Source organism: Phaethon lepturus, unplaced genomic scaffold (assembly GCF_000687285.1).
Source record: "Phaethon lepturus isolate BGI_N335 unplaced genomic scaffold, ASM68728v1 scaffold11440, whole genome shotgun sequence".
NCBI lineage: Eukaryota > Metazoa > Chordata > Aves > Phaethontiformes > Phaethontidae > Phaethon > Phaethon lepturus.
The window spans coordinates 36,003-58,007 of NW_010509839.1; the positions used below are offsets into that span (position 1 = coordinate 36,003).

General features: G+C 41.9%; 1 protein-coding gene across 3 annotated transcripts in view; it reads left to right on the forward strand.

The window, feature by feature from the left end:
• The first annotated feature begins 228 nt into the window (after positions 1-228).
• FLI1 (Fli-1 proto-oncogene, ETS transcription factor) overlaps positions 229-22,005 on the forward strand; it is a 38,637-nt gene continuing 16,860 nt past the window's right edge. The window contains exons 1-5 of one of the 3 annotated variants that reach the window (XM_010288092.1): positions 237-442; positions 9,181-9,335; positions 12,661-12,864; positions 16,482-16,484; positions 19,101-19,169. In XM_010288092.1, coding sequence (XP_010286394.1) covers positions 312-442; positions 9,181-9,335; positions 12,661-12,864; positions 16,482-16,484; positions 19,101-19,169 — 562 coding nt within the window. In that variant the 5' untranslated portion in view covers positions 237-311. Of the gene's footprint in view, positions 443-9,180; positions 9,336-12,660; positions 12,865-16,481; positions 16,485-19,100; positions 19,170-22,005 lie in introns of all 3 variants that reach the window. The other 2 variants (XM_010287946.1, XM_010288021.1) reach the window with 2 other exon arrangements.

A 22,005-nucleotide genomic window follows, 5' to 3' on the forward strand; every position in this document is an offset into this window, starting at 1 on the left:
CCCCACTCAGAGCAACACAGCAGCTAACAAAGCAACCCACCGGTTTTGCATACAGGTTAATGGACCCCAAAGAATCTGATTCAATCTGCAATCCTGGCAGATGGCAATTTCAGACAGTGCTGGGCAGCTGTGGGGCCCTTGCAGGTGCTCACCAGCTCAAAGAGAGAATAAGAGTGGAGTTACTAATTTAGTCATGACTCTGAGCAGTTTTTTTTTTTTTTTCTCCTCAGGAGGCTCTGTCGGTGGTGAGCGACGACCAGTCCCTCTTTGACTCCACGTACGGCGCTGCCACTCACCTCCCCAAGGCAGATATGACAGCCTCAGGGAACCCTGACTATGGCCAGCCGCACAAAATCAACCCTTTGCCTCCTCAGCAGGAGTGGATTAATCAGCCTGTCCGGGTCAATGTAAAAAGGGAATATGACCATATGAATGGATCAAGGTAAGGAAAGACCCTTTACACATCTGCTGAATCTTAAATAAAAGCACAGCACGCATTGTCCGTTTGTGCTCTTGTCCTGCATCTCAACAAATTCTTTGTGTAGGACCATGTCCTGCTCCCCCAGAGTTCCCGTGTCACTCATTTTTTAACGGCCTGAGGATCTTGCTCTTGCACTCCTGCAGGATGAATCTTCACCAGTCTCCATGAACGCTGTACAGACTGGGACATGAGACTGCCAGGACAGAGTTCATGCTGCAAACAACTGTTGTAAATTACACATTTCAGCATCCCACAAATGTGCCATGGTTCAAGGGGCTCCTGAAGATGGGGTTGGTCATGCAGGAATAGTTGATGTTTATACCAGTGCTCCAGAGTGAAGCTGGTGAAAGCTTCACTAATGAACTCTATGGGCATCTCTGGAGGGCACTTCTTATTGCAGCTGTAACTAGATTTGTGCTCCACCCGGGCAGAAGCAACCATATGAAACTGGAGAGCTATTTGATGGAGAAGGGAAAAAGAGGAGGCTGAGGTCCTTGATGGCAGTCTATGAGGTATAACAAAACAAAAGGCATATACCCATGTCTTCTGTGTGAATACGTGCAATCACTGGTGAAAAAGAGAGCTCAGGAGTAGATTTGAGCGATCATGTTGACCATCAAAGGGGCACTGGTTATAACATACCCTCTACAACTTCTAGCCAAAGAGGTTCGACACCTACCCCCCATCATTTGTAGCTAGAGCTGGGGGAGATGGATCATTTCCATGTTCAATGAGAAATTCAAAGACTTGAAAACATTTTATTATCACAGCTCAGATTGTCTCTTTTAAAAACATTTCTACAAGTCCAAAGCCTAGGAAAAAATTTCACCTTCTTGGACAAAATGTTTAAGTGTAGAAATTTCAATTTTATTCAGTTTAAATACACACAACAAAGAAAAACTTTTATTTTTTGGCATGACGTTTTAAAGTTCATATTAATTTTAAATTTTATTTTAATTTCAAAGTCACAAACTTCTCTAATGTTTGTACAATGTTAATACAGGACAGTTAAACAATCAAGTGTTTTTCTTCTTTAGGGTTAGGTTGGGGCTTCTGTAACAGCCTTTTTTCCTGGTTTCTGAGAACCTAGCAAAGTGTAGAGTTTGAAACAGAAAGCAGCCTCGCACTTTCAGACCTCTATAGTGAGATGACGGTGTTAAAGACTTCAAAGAGCAGCATGATTTTTTTCCTCATAAGTATACAGTAGATGCCGATTTTACTATAAGATAAAGGTCTTTGCGTCAGTTGGTCTTTGATGGTGATCATTTGTAGACTGAATTTGATCTTGCCCCAGTTGTACCTTAGTATCATTTCTGGACTTCATAAGAACTACATGGATTTTTGCACTAGTGTTTCCAATCTCAGAACTGAGGCTGAAACAGGGGAAAATTAGTTATTTCCTAAAAGACACCATCCTTGGATAACACAGGCAAAAGGATTAGTCTTGAAAGTACCAGCAGGCTGGGTTTTTTACATAGGTAGTCATGGGGATTATCTTTGGCTACTAAGGCTAGTCTTCTTAAGCTGTCCCTAAAATCTTCAAGAGGGCAACGTAGAGTGGGATCCTGAACGAATGAGCGAGGATTGTGCGTGGTGCTGAGCAGGTCTGACCTCTCTATCAAGCGGAGAGGTGAACCGGTCATCAGAACTGAGGTGGCAGAATCAGCCCCACGAATGGTGCAGGCAACACGCTCCCACGATCATGTGAGGAAGCCCTTTGTAGCATTGCATCAGTTGCTCACACCCATAATGTCAGACCGACACACAGAGAGTGTTTTTTCCTCCCATTATGCTACTTGTCTGTCTCACTCTAGCAAATTTTGGAGGGAACTAGTAGTCCTGTCACATCTGCTGAGCTACCACAGGCAGCATATATTTGTGCTTTTCAGATCCTGTAAGCACATGTTCTGTATAAATTCGGGATGTGTGTGTACTTGGATGTCCAAAAGTCTATGTTACATTCTCATTGTATGTGTATTGCATGTACTTGGGAATGAAATGTATCGGGCTGTCTTTCTGTTGCGATCTTTGTGTTACAATTTCCTCATCTGCTCAGAAAAAAAGGGAAATAATACTGCTTTGACAAACTGATTCATTAACAACTGTAAGTGCTCTGATACCCATGGAGAAAGGCTCTCCAGAAGTGTGTTTATTCTGGGCAAAAAGGAAATCCTTCTTTGGCTTGCTTAAGACTACAAGATTCTTACGCAGAAACTAAGTGTCCTCAGTCTCTCTAAAAGAGGGGTAACAACTTCCCAACCTGTTAGAAAGAAGAAAAGACTGTTTTGAATGTCAGAACTATGCACTGAAATAGCTTCCAGCTTTGCCTTTTGATAACTTGTTAACACAAGAGCTCCAATCCACCCAAGAAATGAGAACATTCATCTGACTTATCCGTCCTCTCTTCCTATTCATGGCTAAAAATTTGCCCTTTCCCTGCATGTCCATCACGGTTAATTGTTACGGGTTGGGCCACTCCGGTTGCTTGTTCCTCTGCCCATCAGCTGCCTGGCAAAACTGACACACCATCTGAATGGCAAACACCAATCTCAATACAAATTAACTTGAACTGCGGACTGAATAACAAAACCTATTCCCTCTCCCTCTCTCTCTGCCTCTCCTCTCTCTTGTTTTTCAAGCACACTCTCTTACCGGGTTCCAGCTGCCTCATTAGAGGGAGCAGCCTTTATTCTGTGTTTCACCTGTACTTGAAGTGCTGGTGTTTTCTGCTTGTCGAGAGAATGGTTTATGTACTCTAGGGAGTGATAAAGCTATAGGAAACCTGACAGTGGAGGGAGCTGGATGACAGTAAGGGACAGTGTCCAGCTTTTCTTCTTTTTCTTAGCCATCAGAAGCAGGTGTGACTGCTGTGAGGTATAGTGTGATGAGTTGGTTTGGTCCTCAGCGGGATGGGAGAAGCGGTGTTTGAAGAACCTCTCTAAGCCTGTTTTGCAAAGCCATCCCTCCAAGTGCTAAACAACATGAAAACCCTGACCAGCTTTTTCCCCCTGCCAGGTTTTCCTGGTTTACTCCCAAACTGGAAAGAATTTCTCAGGTAACTGCATATTAACAGTGTATAGGGGGTATTCAGGCAGTGGCAGCAATCTATGTTTTAAGGTAGAAGACTGGACTTCTGTATTATTTCAAGATTCAGAAGGAGGAATTTTGTGAAAGTTGCTAGTATTATTAGTAATAATAATCTAATAATTATTATTATTAGACCTGGATGCAGTATATGGCCTCAAAATCTGTCCTTGCCTTCACAGACAGCTGCTTGCTCAGAACAAAACCCAGTGCTACACTTGTGTTTCACAGCAATTAGTGCCCAAACATAAGGCAGTTAAAATCCAGCATAGAAAAATTTAAATCCTCATGCTTCTTACACCCTCTTAGGCACTGGGAAAGGGAAATGGGCTTGTATTTGTAGCACTGACCTGTTGCACACAAAAAATAGAAGTCCAGCTTTTCTGTGCATTTACTGCAAGGTGTTCTGCATACTGTTCATCTCTCTTTGCATCCTTTCGGGGATGGGAAGCATGGCTTGCAATCTGTGTTCTTTGCTGGGTTTGTGTCGTCTTTTTATTTCACTTGTAGCCCATTCAGGGAAAGATCGGTCTCCTACAATGTGCTTGTACAGTTCCCAGCATACTAGGCATGGATTTCTGTTGGGACTTTTCGATGCTTTTGTGATATAAATACAATCATTTCTATTTTTTAAAAAACAAAAAATCTTTCACATTTTAAAATCCAATGAATAAAGGAGGAGGATTATTTAGAAAAATGCTGGGTAAAGTTTAACCCAATTTACAGTCCATTTTACTAACAGACTTTTTGTTATATTTTACATAAATTCCAAATGCAAAGAGTGAACCAACCAATGGATGTCCCAAATTTTGACTGTAATTATTGAGCTACTACAGATCTGCATTTGTAGCTAAACTCAGAGAGTGATTTTTAAAAAGACATTACAAAATTTGTATGATCTTCAGATGTGAAAGAATATTCTAATGTGCTGGATGTGTGCATGGATGTGGGCAAACTTCGCCGTGTAATTCCAACTGATGTTACAAATTTTGTCTAGCTAAAATATGAAGTCAGTGCTTTGAAGGTGCTTTGGAGACATTCTCTTTCTTCAGAATATCAGAATAATGCTAAGGTTCAGAGATCTCAGAAGATTTTTATGCCACAATAATTTACTCAAAACAAAACAAAGGGACCATCTATGATGTCTATAAGAAAAAAAATCCCCTCTAAGTAGCGTGTGAGCCCTCTAGTGGGATTCACTGTGTTGTTCTAGTCCCCAGCCAGAGCAGCAGACTGCAATTACCTACGGTTTGCATTTACCTGTATGCGATAAATGCAAGTAGGGTCTTTCAGACCCTACTAAGCCTCCCTGCTTTCCTCATGCGGTTTGAGTTTTGTAACCTGTGTGTCTTTTTCCATCCTTTTTACAGACTGTCTCTGTTTTCTGCAGTCTTACAGTCTTTTTCAGTGTGAACCTCCTCCTGAGGCATTAGTGGGAGGCAGGGGTAAAATGCAGTTAGATGCAAGTTTTGAGGAGCTGTGATTCTGTCCTGATAGCTCTGTTCCCTGCCTGTAGGAGGGAACCACACACAGAATCACACTGTGTCTGTTCTTACTTCCTTCACTGAACAACAATAAAATATGAAAATCTAAGTTCAAGTGTAAAGATTAAAGCTGAGCTGACCAAATGGGGACTTACACCAAAATTATGGTGTAATGGCAGATTTAAAAAGAAAAAAAGATGGGAAGAGAGGAGGAATAAAAGGATAGGAAGAGAGGGATCGAAAGAAGGAGGAAATACCCCACTGACCACAACTGAGTCAGGTTCAGAAATCACTGAAATCCCTTATTTTGCTCTTTCAAATGAAAGCCAAAGGTGATTCCTAGACAGAGACCCTGGGACAGTAATTGCTTTATTTTCAGGTAACTGGAACACAAGCTGAAGCAGTACAGAGGATTTATTAGTCAATGCCAGGCTAACTGTTTGTTCATTTTGGCCGGTCTAGCATAAACTTTCCCAAAACACCAAGCTCTTGGCATCCCCAGAGACTGCTACTGGAGCTGCTGGAACGAAGAGTCTTTGGACAGACAGTGGGAATGAGCACTGCTTCATATTCCTTGGACTCTGCCACTGCCACAGTGAATATACTTAAGAGATCTTGTGAAAGCAGCCTATATCCATTTACCTTAGTAGATCTACAACATTTTCTGCCCAGAACCTGAGCAAGTTCAACATGTGTAGCCACTTGAAAGTCTGAAGTCTCTGTGAAAAATCAAGGATTAATCTGGCATCTGAAATCCCCTCACACAAACCATTTCAAATAATGAGGAAATCTTTATATAAATCTAAGTCTGCTTGTGGGTAATGCACTAACTAAGAAAGGAGCTATATTCAATGAATACACTATTCATGGCTCGCAGCTCCCTGTTCTCATTTGATACTGTAGTTGTTCCCCACACTGAATTCTTCTTTGTGTTGCCCACAGCTACACCTACCTTCTGCTGGGATACTGTTAAATCCCTCATCTTAGGCTGGGGCAGTACAGTAATAGGCGTCCAGGAGTTGCAAAGATGATTCAGTCTGGTAGTGCTGTCTCATTTCCCAAAAAAAGGCTCCGTTTGGATCTGGTAGGAAATACTAGGTTACAGAGGACAGAAAAGTAAGGACCTTCCTGCTTGCTGTCACCAAAGATTTCATGGTATTTTTCTTAAGGACACTTCAGTCCCTTGCCCAGTTAAGTTTTGGTACTGCTATTCCCAGTTATGTCTGTCCTTCTGCTACCAGATTTCCACTGGGGTTAGCTCTGGATCCAACCATCCTGAAAACTTCCTCAGAGGGAAGGGAGGCAGCTACACAGCCACATGGACACAACCCTGTCAGGTACATGGAGCACATTTAACATCTCGCAGGATTAACAGAGTGGCTTCCCTTCCCACAGTGGTATATCAGTGGCTGGTAAGGACACAACAGCCCCTTAAACTTCTTTTCAGATGTCAGCCTCTGATACTTGGTTGTCTGGCTTTGGCTGCTGAGACATACAGAGCAAGGCAGAGGATAAGCAGGGTCTAAGCTGCCAAGCCAAGAGTCCACAAAGTGAAAAATCATCACAAAACCACCGAGGAGATATCTTACAGTGTTGGTGTTATTTTTGTTACTTTGCTGTGTCGGTCATGTGAATGTGCACAATACTTAGCACAGAGTAGAGACAGCCAAGGATCCCGTGATCTTTTCATGTGTGTCATTTTATGCCAGTAGAAAGCAGGTATACTCCTAGGCAGATACACTTTTTAGAAGATGTACTTATCTGAAAGTCTGGATATATAGTAGTCTGGATATATATAAAGTCTGGGTGTATCTGTAGTTCTGTATGAATATTTTATATATATATAAATATTGCATATTTCAACTGAGGGGGTTATTTTCCAGGGAAATTCAGCTACAGAGCAGGAGGGTGAGAGTGAACCCATTAGAAGGACCTTAGGCAGCAGGTAGTTGTGCCAGCACTGCTAGTACCTGGGAGATGCTGACTGCAGGGAACATGAAGAAGATTTTACTATTGACTCTGCAGAAGGGAGAACTGCATCCCAAAGGCAGACAGGAATCCATATACCCTCACCGCGTGGGGATGTGTGTGTTCAGGTCTGTCCCACCAGCCACGCTGCCCGCACCATTCAAAGTCAACACCTGGTCTTCAGGCAGGGCAGGCGAGGGGGTCAGTCACCTCCTGGGGGTGGCGAGCACTGAGCCGAACAGCGTCTCACACCTTGAAGCACGGATGCTCTCGCTGTTTCACTGAGTCTTCTCAGGACAGCCTGTACCTCGGGAAAGAATAAGATCCTTTGTGCTGCTTCAGGGCTTTTTCTCTGCCAGTACAGGCAGCATTTAACACCTGACACAGAGTATTTCAACAGAAAGTTAGAAATGATCACATTCCCTGTGAAAACCCTGGTGTCCCTGCAGTTGCTCAGACTCTCCTCTGACTGCCACGGGGACATTAAACCTTCAGCAGTTTGCCTCTCTGAAGGCGGATTTTGGTTCCCTGCCTGGAAAAACAGTAGGCGAAATAGTAAAACCTTAAATTCGAACATGTGTAAGTTATACGTCTTATTTCCATTTTCAAGCAACATTCCCTCAGCAAGACATGAGGAAAAAATTACCATCTGCCTTAGAATATCTCGGTGGAGCATTTATCTCCCAGCCATGATAACTGAATTTCAGTAATTTCTCCCTCCCCCCCCATTCAGATTAAGAAACAAATTTGTTTAGTGTCTGAGCTTGGAAGTCTTGCCAGCGGAACTCAGAGGGTGGGATTTGGTGCACTGTCACAGCTCTTACCCTTCAGTGAATGGTTTCCTCTCAAGCCACTTTGCTTCTGGCAGGGAAAAAGGACGGCTGTGCAATGAAAGCAGTGGACTAAACTGCACTGGATATGGGCTCTGTGCTTGCTCTGTGTAGAGGTTGCACACTACTGCACCCTTGTAAAGGTGAGGGCAATAATGCTGCCCTTCCCTCCTACATTCGTCAGGGCTGGGATGTGCTGTGTGCATGTGGCAGGCTGTGGACTGGTATTTTAGGTGACCTCTAGAGCTAAAAGCATGAGTTACTACCGCAGCTGGAGAAAAACAAAATCTGTTCTCCCTATCTGTGGTTTGGAGGCTCATAATTCTCCTAGAGCAGGACAGAGAAAGCCTATTGCTTGCCAGCAGTCTGCATGTAGCCTAGGTCTTCGCACAGTGCCACCTGAGTTGCTAAATGTTCCCTCCTCATCACTCCATCACTTCAGAAGTAAAACTGGGGCCAGAGCCTTTTTCGCACAGTTTCTGTGGTCTGAAGTTCTTGACTCACGCCTAAGGCACCCAAGATTTCTAGATTTCCTATCCAAGTAGTAGACAAACCTGGGACTGTTTAACTGTTGAGAATAGACAAGATCACTTACATTCAGCCCTGTATAAATAAGACTCTTTAGGTACCATGCTAATATTGTAGTATTCTCCTGTGACTATCCTATCATTTTGGCATGGGTATTTTCTGTTCTTTATTAATAAAATGGAGCAGGGTGTACCTGTATTTCTGATTTACTCTGCAGAAATGCCTTAGGTCGTGAGTTAAGAATCAGCCATTCTTCCAATTGATAGATATAGACACAGACTCCACTATAACAGAAAGACGGTGTGCAGCATTTTTGACAAAATGCAGGAGTGAAACAAGGCCAACAAGGGCCCCTAGGAGCATCAAGCTGTATCTGAGGGACTGCTAAAATGCAGTTGAGCGATAAAGGATGCAGGGGGACAGGGAGTGAAACTGATAGACAGGCCAATGTGATAGGCACTTGCTTTTTATCTGGTTCATGAGTTTTGATATTCAGAGGTATTGAGCGTGACCTTATGGCTACCATTGCCTTCGTCTGAAAGTCACTCTTCTTTGTACCTCCAACCCTCTTTCCTCCAACTGGTTTCATTATCAGAGATCCCCTCCATGAGACTCGTGACTCATAGATCACCTTCTGACACTCATATGACAGGCCAGGAATGGCCTCTCCCACATGAAAAGAAACTCCCCTTAACTTTTCACCTTTGGGATACTTGCCATTTCTATAACCCAAACCTCCTTCTGCTACAGCGGGGATGAAAGGTGCATAATAATGACAAGTTATCTGTTTCCTTTCGCATTTCAGGGAGTCCCCCGTAGACTGTAGTGTGAACAAATGCAGCAAACTCGTCGGAGCAGGGACAGAGTCCAACCCAATGAGTTACAGCACCTACATGGATGAGAAGAACGGGCCTCCTCCCAACATGACCACCAATGAGAGGAGAGTCATTGTCCCAGCAGGTACCAACACCATCAAACTCTTTGTGTCATATTTCTTTGTGCTGTCTTAAATATCCAGCTGAACAGATAAGGCTTGTTTATCTACTGTCTGAGGAATTCTCTCTCTTACAAACCATGTAAAAAGTAAGGAAAATATCAGAGTTTCTGGCTAGTGGGTATTTCCCATGTCTACCTTGAATCAGAATAAGAAGTGGATAATTAGTGCTGCTGTTTTGTTTTTTTTTTCCTGGAACAAAGTGTTGTTTTGTTGTGTTGAACCAAATCCATCTCCCATCATGTGTTAGAGGAGAATCTGCAGTGCTTCCTGGGACATGCACGATATGATCAAAGAGCGCAGTTCATAGGGCAAGAATAAGCATGAAATGGACCCAAATTATGACTCCCATGATGCTGTGCAGGATCCAGATGCACACACACATCATATTGATTCAAAATGGACTATTTTGTTTTCATTTTTTTGTTCGAAGTAGAAAACCAGAAAAATTTTATTTTACAGGAACTACGTTATCCTTCCAAAAATTGTTACACAGAAATGTTCCTGTCTGGTTCTCTGTTAGTGTTTGATATCCACATCTGCTATCTGAAATTTGGCAGGATGCATTAGATGATTTGGATAGTCAAAGATGAGAGCTGCTGTGGCAGGCAACTGGTGAAGGCTGAACCTGGAACGAGAGGGAGTCTTTTCCCTGCAAGGTTTATAAACACCATAGATATAAACAGGCTAGCCTGAGAACTTTCCAGCAAGGGAGATATTATGAGCCAAGTCCTGGCCCAATTTAGGTACCGAAATGTCCACTGATTTCAAGGGGTGCAGCTTTTCACCCAGAGTTGTGAGGGTTTCACCAAGGGTTGTAGTTGATTCAAGCAAACGAATTGTTGGCAGAAAGAAATGTACTCGTGGAATTGAGCTCTGTTTTCTGATCGTGGCTTGACCATGAACAGATGACAATTCCCAAGCATTTGTTTGCCATTTAGGATGAAAAAGAAAAGCTTGAACTGAATGTAGTGAAGGGAAGCCAATAAAAAATTGACAACAAATCTCAAAGTTCCATTTAAGCCATTGTTAGGATCTGCTTAGAGAGACTGGCTGACCTAATTGGTGACAGCATCCGATATGTTTTCAGCATCAACATTGCCTAGAAAGGTGTTAGCTGATACCAACTATATTATTAAAGATATTCAAGACGGAAAATTTATCCTGCTCTTCACCATGCTATTTATGCATACTTAAAAAGACCAAGGGTGGACTAAAGTCTAGCATTGTTGTTGAAATAGAGGAAAAGAATCTTAGTGCCCTCAGTGGAAAAGAAGGTTTAAAAACTCCTCTTAGAAAGAAAGTGAAAAAAAGGACTTTTTTCCCCCCTCATGAGCATCCACAAATCAAAACCTTGAGATACTTGTGAAGTTGCAGTGATTTACCAGACTTTGGAAGACAATAATGAACATCATCCCAGATCTCTGAATGCAGGATATGAGGCCAAATTCATCCAAGAAAGGCATTTGGAAATTTTAATATATTCCAGAGTAAAGATTTATAGTGCATTACGGTGAAGATAGGCAAGAATAATGTCACATTAGGTTTGCAATAGTAATAATAACAATGAACTAGAAGCCATGTTTCAAGAAGGCAGTTTTTCAGAGACCATTCAATGTCTTTTGCAGTGATAAATAGACTGAACAAATATCTGAAATTCAAAAGTGTTTTTTTAAAGGGAGACCACAAATTCACTGTATGCTCTCTAAATATTCATAGGTTTTTTTTCAAAACTCAAGACAAATAACTCTTTCAATTAAAAAAAAAAAAGGAATCCTCCCTTAAACACTTGTATTGTAAAAGTTGCAGTCTTCTGCCAGTACTTAGAAAGCAGAATTTAAACTAGTTATTGCCAAAACATAAAGGAAATCCATCTTTCTTTCCCAAAGCAAACTTGTAAAGGTATGGGGTTGTAAGTTCCACGTTTAGAATTCAGCTTTAAGCAACCCGGGTTTACTAGCAATTCAGTGAGGAAATGTCACAGTTATAATTTCAATATTCCTTGGTCTTACTTTATTTGCATGCTGTTATTCAGGAACTCAGGTGCCCAGGAAGGCACCAGGTATAGCTACTACCTGACCTTTTGTGTCAAGGGAACCCTGCAGCCCAAGCACACACAGCTTACAGTCCTGGGCCAAGACATTATTTTAGGCACTATAAAATGTGTGGCAGAGGCATTTCTTCTCTCGACCCAAAGCACAACCTACCAGCTGTGTGATGGCTACATGTTTCTGATCCATTTTCTCAACTACCTCAGGACCTGAGATGTTTGAGGTTTATCTTAGAGCAATGTACCAGCTGTGATGGACATATCTCCAAACTTTAACCTTGACTTTGCAATCCTCTCCAGCTGCAATGGAACATGAATTTGCAGCTTAAATTTTGAAATGGGATACATGGAGAGAAGCAGTACAGGAAACATCTGAAAATGCAGATATGCTCTGAAAATGACTCTGTAAAAATGGTATCGTGGCACAAATTCTTGCTGGGACTTTCTGATCTAATGCTCTTTTTGAAACTCAAAGGATGATTTCTTTTTTTAACTACTGATGCAGCAAACCATCACCATGGGGTCTGAAACTCCAGCCGGGTTCAATCTCTCTCTTACGTCATCGCCAGTAATAAAGATTCCACAGCTGGAGCTTTGCTGACAGTTGATAATGATGCATGAGACAGTATAAAATCCACATTGCCCTCCAATAGCTGTGTTGGTTTTACAGGGCTAGCAGAGGTAGAATTGTGTTCTTGTCAGCAGGGTGAACAAATGTGACTCAGAGATACATGGCAAGCTCTTCTGTTTAAGCAATAATTTTTTTTTTCAGAGTCCCTTTGCTGACCATAAATACCACCATACTCAGACTTTAAAATGCCATCTGTTGGGACTTTGTAATGCTCTTGCGAAGGATGGTGTGACTTATACAGCACTGATGTAATTATATAGCATTGCAGAACCGAAGCTGTGACAAGCATACCCTTTCAACGGCTTTTTGTCTAGAGGGAGAAAAGTCACAGTCAAATGTCACTAATATTTTTCCCAAGCAGAGGTATAAGATTCAGGCAGGTGGGAGACAATCAAGAGAACTTACCCTGCCAGAGGGTCACTGTGATCAATTTTTGTGCCTTGAGCCCTGTTATAGCACAGTACTTGTTCATCTTGGCAAAATGCATTGGCATCAGTAAATTAAATCCATTTGGTTGCAGAAACAATGGTTAATGCTTTGACTGGGCTACAGTAAGTGCTAGGCTTGAGGCTTGCATATAGCGTTACCATCCTTTGTGCTTTTCTGCCAGATCCTACCCTATGGACCCAGGAACATGTGCGCCAGTGGCTGGAATGGGCTATAAAGGAGTATGGATTAATGGAGATTGACACCACCATCTTCCAGAATATGGATGGCAAGGAGCTCTGCAAAATGAACAAGGATGACTTCCTCCGAACCACCTCCCTCTACAATACAGAAGTTCTGTTGTCCCACCTCAGTTACCTCAGGGAAAGTAAGTATTGCCCTGACTCGTCCCAGCCTTAGCACGACATGCTGATAGGATAAGCTGCCATGAGTATTGAACTTCTAGGGCTTTTCTTGCAGGATAAATAGCAGCAAGGATGAGGGAAAAAGAACAGAGAAAGGCAAGCAGAGAGAGCAAACAAGTAAGGGAGGAATAAAAAGTGGGCTGGAAAGTTAATTTTAACTTAGATGGAGTTATTGGTGCTATCAGGGAGGTGAAGAACTGAGCAGGACTCTTAAGAAGATTAGATAATTGTACAGATAATAAAAACATCTGTGTCTATATGATAAAAATACATAAATTTGCTGTGGAGATTAAACCAAACATTAACTGATGTGTCACAGGCAAATTATTCCGTAACCTTACAGTTAGAGGGCTGTGCTCTTTCCCCTAAGGCTTCTGGTAAAGACTGCTTCAAAATAGGACCCACAACTGGCCAGAGTTGGAGATTTTCTGTGTTCCTGGAGGCCTAGATTTGTTGGAAAGAGAAAAAAATACAAGAGTGATACCACAAATGTAAGTGTGCTGAAGCAGACATGATACAAATGACCTAATACTCAAAGAAAAGTTTTGCTGAACCTCTTCATTGCTACTTTTTGTCCCACACTAGAGTACGTGATGGATCCGACATCCCTTTTTGCTGTATTAAGCCCCTAAGACAGAAGCTGTGAGCGGTCCTCTGAGCTAGAGCAAGAAAAAAGTATATTTTCTCCACTGGGAAATCAAATTGTGATGTAAAGGCAGCTGAAGATGTCACCATCTGGCCGGTGCAATAAAGCAGCGAGACAGCATTTATTTAGGGTGTTTCTTCAAAGCTGTTCAGCACTGGTCTCTCCCTGCCTCTGCTAAAATCGGTGGGAGTTTTACAGATTACAGTGGGACAAGAGTTAGATCACAGATGGGTGCCTCTGTAAGCCCCACCTTTATTTTGTTTGAGAAGTCAAGCCAAGGAAATGATTCACAGCAAATAACCAAATCGTTGGATTTGAACAGTTTTTGTCCCTTGCAACTTCACAATAAAATAATTCCCCATCCAAAATAATTTGCAAATTTCATCCTGTTTCATCAGCAAAGAGCTTCTGGTTCACAGAATATTTCAAGATTATTGCAGACACAGAATAGCTTTATAACTAAGGTTTGCATACAGAATTACATTTACAGGAAATCGTAAGGCAGTTTTGAGAAGCCAGTGTTGCTTTGGCCAAACCTGCTGACCTTGGCTGGGCAAATCAGACGCTTTGTAACCGGAAATGTTTTTAAATTCCCACAAGATAAATAGTCAAGTGAGACACTTACTTTTGAATTGTCTCATTGATAAGACTTGAGAATTGACAGAAAGAGATGAAAAAGGAGTTGTATGGGTTTTGAATCAAAGAACCAAAGCTGAATTTGAAAAGCTTGGCAGAGGAGTTCAATTCTTCTGTTGCTTTAGCTCAGACAGTATCTTCAGTGATAGTCTCAACTGTTGGGGATCCCATTACTTGGGCTGTTCAAAGAGAGTATCAGAGGAATGGCAGCCTTGCTGTCGTGGCATAAACCTGCAGACCTGGATTCAGTTGCCACCTTTACCATTTGCTGCTGTCCGGTTGTTCAGGAGCAAATTCCTGATTGAGCCTACCTACCTTTAGATACCTGAAGTCCCTAAATTAGAAGTCTGGTCACACTGGTCTCCACTTACAGAAAAGAAGCAATGGGGCATGTTGAAATTCAGGGTAGTAGCCCCCTAGTTCACACATTGCCTTTAGATGCCTCAAATCCAGAGGAATAAACCTTTGCCTCAACTCCTTTGTGCCTCCGTTTTACTCACTGTCAAATGGAGCCAATAATACTGCCTTCTCTGTCCTCTTGTTGGTCTTGTCTGTTGAGATGGCAAATCTGTGGAACAGGGGCTGTCTCCCATGTCTCTCAAGATCCAGCACAATGAAGTCCTAACGCAGTTGCAACATTTAAGTGCTGCTGCACTGCATGCTGAATAATAATCATAAAAATAGAATGTTCTGCCAGGGGAATGCCTACAATGATTTCTATGCTATTAAGCTAGGGCAAAACCCGAGCAGTTTTGCTGGACTCAGGCAAATTAGTTATTCCAATTTTACATACATGCATGCGAAAAGAGCATTCAATCCCAGTCCATCCCCAGCTTTTATGATTATAATTTTCTCTCTGTTCAGCCCCTTGGGCTGCTCTAAGACGTCATGCGAGTGCTGTCCTTATTAAAGCAAGCTCCTGTCTGACTGGAGGTCGGGCAGCCTCTGAAGAGCATTCCTTTCCGTGCAGCTGTTCCTAGCACTGCCTAATGACAGTCTGGTTTCTGGATTGCTGGTTAACTCCCTCACGGAGTAACGCCTTCGAAAGGAGCTTATTGTTTTTCCAGACTGATTTCCAGCGGATGTTTAGTGCTGAGCCTCTGAGCTCAGTGCCATGGGGAGATCGTCTTTTTTCATGAATTTTCCCCTTTTGTAAGGTTGGTTGTTTCAGGACTGCTTAGGGTGGAGAATACATGATGACAATAAAACACAGGAGAACTTTGGGGAATTGGAGGTCTATAGGCTAGATTACACCTGCCCAGTCTCTCTCTTGAAAAGTGTTTGTCCTATCAGGATGTTAAGCTGGATATGTGCTGACTAGTGAATCTGCAACTTTGGTGTTTATTTTCCAAGAAACAAAGCTGATCTGAACTTCCTGAGCCTGTTTGCTAGCCAGGCAATGAGACCCCTGAAAATTAGCTTCCTCAGCAGGGTTTTCAATGTTTTACACTCCTGATCAGGGTGCAAGCATTCTTAAAACTGCCTATGAAGTACATTACTTCGGCACATCTGAGTCCAGGTTGAAAAAATAAACCAGTAACGTCTGCAAGATCTCAACAAAAGCTCAGTCTCAGTTTTGGAGATAGAAGGTTCAGGTGAGCTATTTCATATAGTTGAGACTAAACCAAACTCATACCACAGCACCTTTAGTCTTCAGGCAAAATTTAGATCTGGATTAGAATCATGCAGTTGTTTCCTGTTTCCATAACCCATTGAGGCAGTCAGGAATTCAGACGTCTCTGATCTTTAGGAGATTTCAGACTTGTAGAACCCAGTTCTGCAGCACACCCTGTCCTTTGGAGTTCCTCAGAACACCCTCCAGTAGTTTTTTTCAGGGAACTTACTGTCCACCCCCCAAAAAAAATCATCTTTAAGTGTTTCTTCTAGTTTTCTCTCCAAAATTGTGAAGCCATGCCTTGGCTTCTTTTTCTCATTCATTTCCCTGCACCTTTGGACTCCAGACTGACTGACTGCTGTGCTGGTATCTTTTTCAAACACACTCTGCCTGGTGAATCTTCTCCAGTCAGCCAGTGGGCAGTGGGAAGGGAGATTTGAATGTTTTCACGCTATGTTTGGGATGAACATCAAAAGAAGCCTGAACTGTCACCTCCTGTCCTTTTCCTCTCTAGTGATGGGGGGTCGGTTTTGTGTGGTGCGTACAAATGAAAAGAGCCTGAAGGGGAAAGAATGAGACTGTGGTGAGAAGCAGAAGCAGAGAACTGCTTTGTGGTTTCGAGCCATATATTAATGCCAAACAAAACTACACTGCTAAATCCAGCAGAACCCTGATTCTACCAGGAGGTGTGGGCGGAAGGCCACATGGCCTTCAGAAGGTCAGGATAGAAAAGACTTCCAGATTAAATAGACTTCAAGATTGTGAAACCAAGGTGTTCCTGCATCTCAGAAGGATGAGCTGCTTTGTGAAAAGGAAGGCTTTATGGGGAAAAAACTCTCCTGCTCTGTTTTTCAGTCCTTTTCTATCTTCCTCTTTAATTAATGCAAGGGAAATAAAAGAAGAAAGGAAAAGGTGGGGGTACTATAAGATAGCATGTTTAGTATTGATTATAGGCGAATAGCCCTATACTTTTTTAATAATACCAACATTTCCAGAAATAGCTGATTTCATCCAAGGTGTCACTGACCCAGTGAGGGGTAGAGGGAATAAGAACAAAATGAAAATTCATCACAGCCAAAGTTTTGCCCAAGAACAAGTAAAGGATAGAGCAGCCTGGCCTCTGTCTGTCTGTCTGCTTCTCTCTGTTCTGATCTTTCTCTGGCTTTCTCTCTTTTCCTCCTTCATTGAAAGCCCTTAATAGGAAACACATTTCCTTTTCTGTGGTGTTCCCACCAGAAACCTCAGACTGTCGGGCAAAGGTGAGAACTTTTAGCAATTAAACTGGGGGAGGCGCCGTCCCTTTCCAGTGGCTTGGGCTGCATTTTTTGGCGTAAAGTAGCTATAGGTTGATCATACAGGCTTGTTCAGTGCTATTCATCACCCCACCCCCTCAGCCAGTCAGTGCAACTAGGCATTTGCAGCCTATTTAGTCATAGAAAACTGTGTCTCTGAATTCCTCAGCACTTCCCCGTCTGGCAGGGGCAAGCTAGGCTGGGCATTGCATTCAGGATCTACTTCAAATAACTTGAAAAGGAGAGAGTGGCAGACAGGAGTTCCACGTAGATATTCAAGAAAGAAATGCCAAAGCCAGCAACCATCTGATGAAAACACGAGTTAGGTGGACAAAGCTGTTGCAATTCCTCCAGCAGCAGCAAAAGACCAGCCAATCTCTCTAAATATTTAAGCCAAACTCTTTGGCTATCATCTGCAGCTTTCACAGTCAAGATACCCTTGGGATCCCTTTGAGCTCTTTACCTCCTAGTTTACCATGTTATCCATCCTGGTCTTTTGAAACATCCCTCGTCTTGCAGCATCTGGTAGCATCCATCCTCCACTCCCTATGAGCAGGCTTTATTTTCCAACATCTTCTACCTCTGTGTACATGCTGGCTTGTGCACATCTTTGGCTTTGTTTGCATTTGGGGAAGAAAAGAAATCCGTAGGAATGCAGGGCCAGTAAGATCCAGCACCTGCAATGGCTATTGCTTCTGGCAGTGAACTGCCTAATCCTCAGCTCTCACAGGAAAATGAGACATACTGTGAATACTACTGAGGGGCAAGTGAGGTCAGTGTTATTTGGGATCATGTGGATTAGAGGAATGTGGAGGCTGCATGGCTTAGTCACAAGATCCTAATCAGTTAGTATTATAGTACCTGCAAAAGAGGTATTCTTAGCCTTGCCAAAGAACCTGGGGATGCTCAGGTACAGCATAGCATATACAGAAATCTATACTGTTTGCTGTGTGTTGCTTAGGATCAAGTACCTTAAACGGGACAGAATCTCACTGAATAGAGGGCTGTGTTGCTATGAATAGCAGAAAGTGGCTGTAAGAGCACTTGTCATCCGTACCCACCCAGGGCAAGATGGCTGTCCTGCTCCAGTTCACATCATCAGTCCCTACAAAGAAGGGTCCTCTGCCTTGTTAGGAATGTCACCGCCTGATGCAGTAGAAACTTTTTCAAAGAGCTGTAGGAAAGGTGAGCCTAGAAGATTACGTAGGGTAAGCACATATAACTAGACAACCATGAAATGTGTATTACATGCTGGCTTCTAAGAGCTCGCAGGGCCTCTTCCTCCATTTCCAGAAGAGTTTGCAGAAGAGACAAAACAAAATGCTTAGAAAGAAACATTTCCACCATAGACTATGCAAAACAAACACCCTTCCCATGGGTTCTTTTTTGTGCTCCTCTTGAATAGTTTTGTTTCAAATGGGGCTGGATGGAGAAGCCAATCTGAACCAAGAAAGCTACTTACAAATTCCAGAAAGCATGGGAGACACTGGAATACCAGTGAGATTTTTGCAGCTGTTGGCCCAAAACCAAGCATGTGACACTCTAAAAATGTTCAGATCCTGACAGTGCAATTCATCTCACTTCTACTCTATGTTCCTCAAACAAGAAAGTTCTCTATCACAGCTAGAGAGACAAAAGCTTCTTCCTTATCCTGTAATACAATCTGTGCCATAGTAATTTCTAGAGCCTCTGCTGTGATAGGTATTGTACCTGTATAAATGTACTATACAACCTCACCCTTTTATATGTTTTCAACAGAGGACATCAAGGTGCTCAGTGAAGGAGGCAAGTGTCTTTATTTTGATTTGCAAGTGGAGAAACAGTAGCACATGTGTGATGTACAGCTACCAAGCTTTTAAAAGAATTTCATATCCATCATAGAAAATGTGTGCCTAATTTTCTGAAAAATTTGGTCTGTAGATCTTGTGATAGCATTATCTACCTGCCTGCATGGTTCCCCACTGGCAGAGCGTGTTCAAACTACAGTAACTCTTTTTCTTTTCATTATAGGTAGCTCACTGCTGGTCTACAACACTCCATCCCACACAGAAGCTTCCTCACGTCTTGCCACCAAAGAAGGTCAGTCTTTTGCGTATAAATGTGCTGGCTTCCTGTGCTCTCACAATGTTTCCGATTGGGTTAAAACTGGACCTTTTATATAATACCTTCGGCATGAAAGTGTTCTGATCTGCTATGCATGCACAGCATGGTTAAAATAGAATAGTTCACAATTTGCAGTCCCATCCATGCTGAAAATCACATCTCTGCTCGTCCAGCTGACATTGTGCCATAAAACATGTATCTGTCATTTTCGTACTTGGGTATTACTGAGTTGATGAACTGATGGCATATTTTCTATTCTTTATGTGAAACAGTTTGAAATGTCAGATATATATAGCAAGGACTGAAACACTGTTTCTCTCTGGGTGAGTTCATAGTTGAAAGGATAACATTTTCTCACAATAAAGTCCATTACTGAATATAGGCTACTTGCGTCTTCCAAAATCATTCATGAATCTGTCAGCTAGTTTCAACCAGCAAGGAAGACCAAGTGTATCTTTCTGAGACTTTGATTTTGGAACATTTTGATATTCACATATCCCCGCATTATTAATCTATTAGAAATTCTGATCACATACATAGAGCTTAGAAACCTTGAAGTTTAAAAGTTAATAGCACACTTGAGGCTCCCTCAGGCTTTTGAGTCGTTTGTATATCCTTCGGTCAAGTTTTTCAGGTTTTCCTCTGCAGCTACAGTCCTATTCCTTTTTCCTATTTTTAATGAAAAACTAGACTCTTAGTCATGGCAAAATTATGAGAGTTGGTGTGATCGGTATGATGCACATCCCTTACCTACATAAGACAATAAGTCACAGCCGGACAGTTGAATTGCTAAAGGCCAAATAGGGTGTTAAAGATCAAAAATCTGGTCCTGTGCTCTATAACTTACTGTGTAAGACTAGGAGCCTTGAGTTTGGTCTTCTTTTCCCTTTGTGCAACTGCAGGAACATTGATTTCGTTCACTGAACTGTGTTCAGCTCTTCCATTTGAAAAGCTTCCATGAAAAGTTTGAAACCTCATGTCTGCCATATGAGATAATCCACCTAGAAGCAGTTTGTTCTCGTGTCAAGACAGTTTCCTCATCACATATATAAACATTTCTATGCTTTTCAGGAGAACATGGCTTCATAGATGAGCCACAAGTTTGCATTTCAAAGAATAGTGGGGAAAGGCAAAAAGTCTTTTATTTAAGCAGCTAGAGAGACAAAACCCCCCATTTCACTGAAAGGCTACAGCAAATTGAGATCACACATTTAACAAGCTTGACTAGCACTGCTTTGAGAGCCAGCACTTCTTTCTCGTTGCACCACTCTGCATTTCATCTCCAACATCTGTCTTGGACCCTGGACACAGTATCAGTGCTGGTTTCTACAGCAGCTTCTTTTGTCCAGCATGTAACTATCCACTTGAGCTGTCTGTTCTCTCTTTATCAGGCAGGCATTAGTTGATAAAGCATGGTACATTACAGAGACAAAGCCATTCAGGCCTTTCTATGACTGACTACTTTGATGCTAACAGTCATCTATTTAACATTAATAAAAGCTAGGCTTGCTCCTATTTGAATAAAGCAGACACACATGCATGTGTTCCTCCACAACTTCCCCCATAAACATACACACACATCCAAGACTGCTCTTTCTGTCTCAGGCCAGGTGGTTGCTAAAAATAAAAGGAAGAAAGCTGCGAGTTTTTTATTAAAGAGAAATGCTCTGTGTAATATTGAACTCTTCTGAATTTTTTATACCCTTTATCTTTGCATGTTGGGCCTAGAATCACTCAGGCAGAAAGAAATTTGAGGGAAAAAATGTTCCTCCCCTCCATTTTTACTGCCCTCAAGTGTGTTTCTTTAGTGCAGCTGACAGAAGTTTGCATTTGATTTCTGTCAGCTAGGCATTTTTGACTTTACATGGTACTTTCATCATGTGTCAATAAAGAACTAAACACACCCATGGGACAGTCAAATAAAAATTAAGAACTAGCATAGAAATGATGAAATCCCATCTATTTCTCTTCCATTTCTTCCCAAAATGCATAAATTTCCTCTGTATTCATTTGATGTCTGAATACTATATACTGTTTATACTATAAACAGATTCACTTCAACCTACTGTAACTGATTCATGCTCCAAATAGTATTTGTGAGATAAGATGACAGGATAAGAGAGACATGAACATGACAGGCTGAAAGATAAGGAATTGAGGGAGCAGAGTGAAGTGTCTTGTCCAAGATCACAGAAGAAACTCGTGATGAACATAAAACTGGACTTGGAATTCCTCAGCCTCGCTCTAGTCTGTTAGGCAACAAGTTTTGCCTTGCTTCCTTTTATGACTTTTTAACGGGCTCACTTCAAGGTGATTATATTCTTTTGGAAAAGCAATTTCAGGTTAAAAATAATGATATTTTTATAAGTATTTTCTTGTCTCCTTAACTTCTCAAAAGATGTCAGATTTTTCTTTATGTTAACGCAACTTGAATTAATAATCCTGTACTTATTTCTTCTCTCTATTTCTGTAAATAAAAACAGGTAAATAAATTTTTCTAACCACCTTCCCTTGAGTATTCAAAAGCAGGACTAGGTCATGAAATAGTACAACACATCAGAGATAGGAAAAAAATACTGTTTTCTTCACTCATCCTGTAATTTTTCTTGCACATTCTCTAAGACCACACAGCTAACGCAAATAACCTGCTTGTGCAAATTCCAGGGAGAAATGCATGCTCTTTGCGTACGCTTACACTATGCTTTATACAATGTATTCCATCCACAGACTGTAAAAAAGAACCTACATGGCTTTTGCCAAGGTACAGCTGCTGCACAGACAGATGCAGATGGTTCAGGTGCAGGCTCTACTC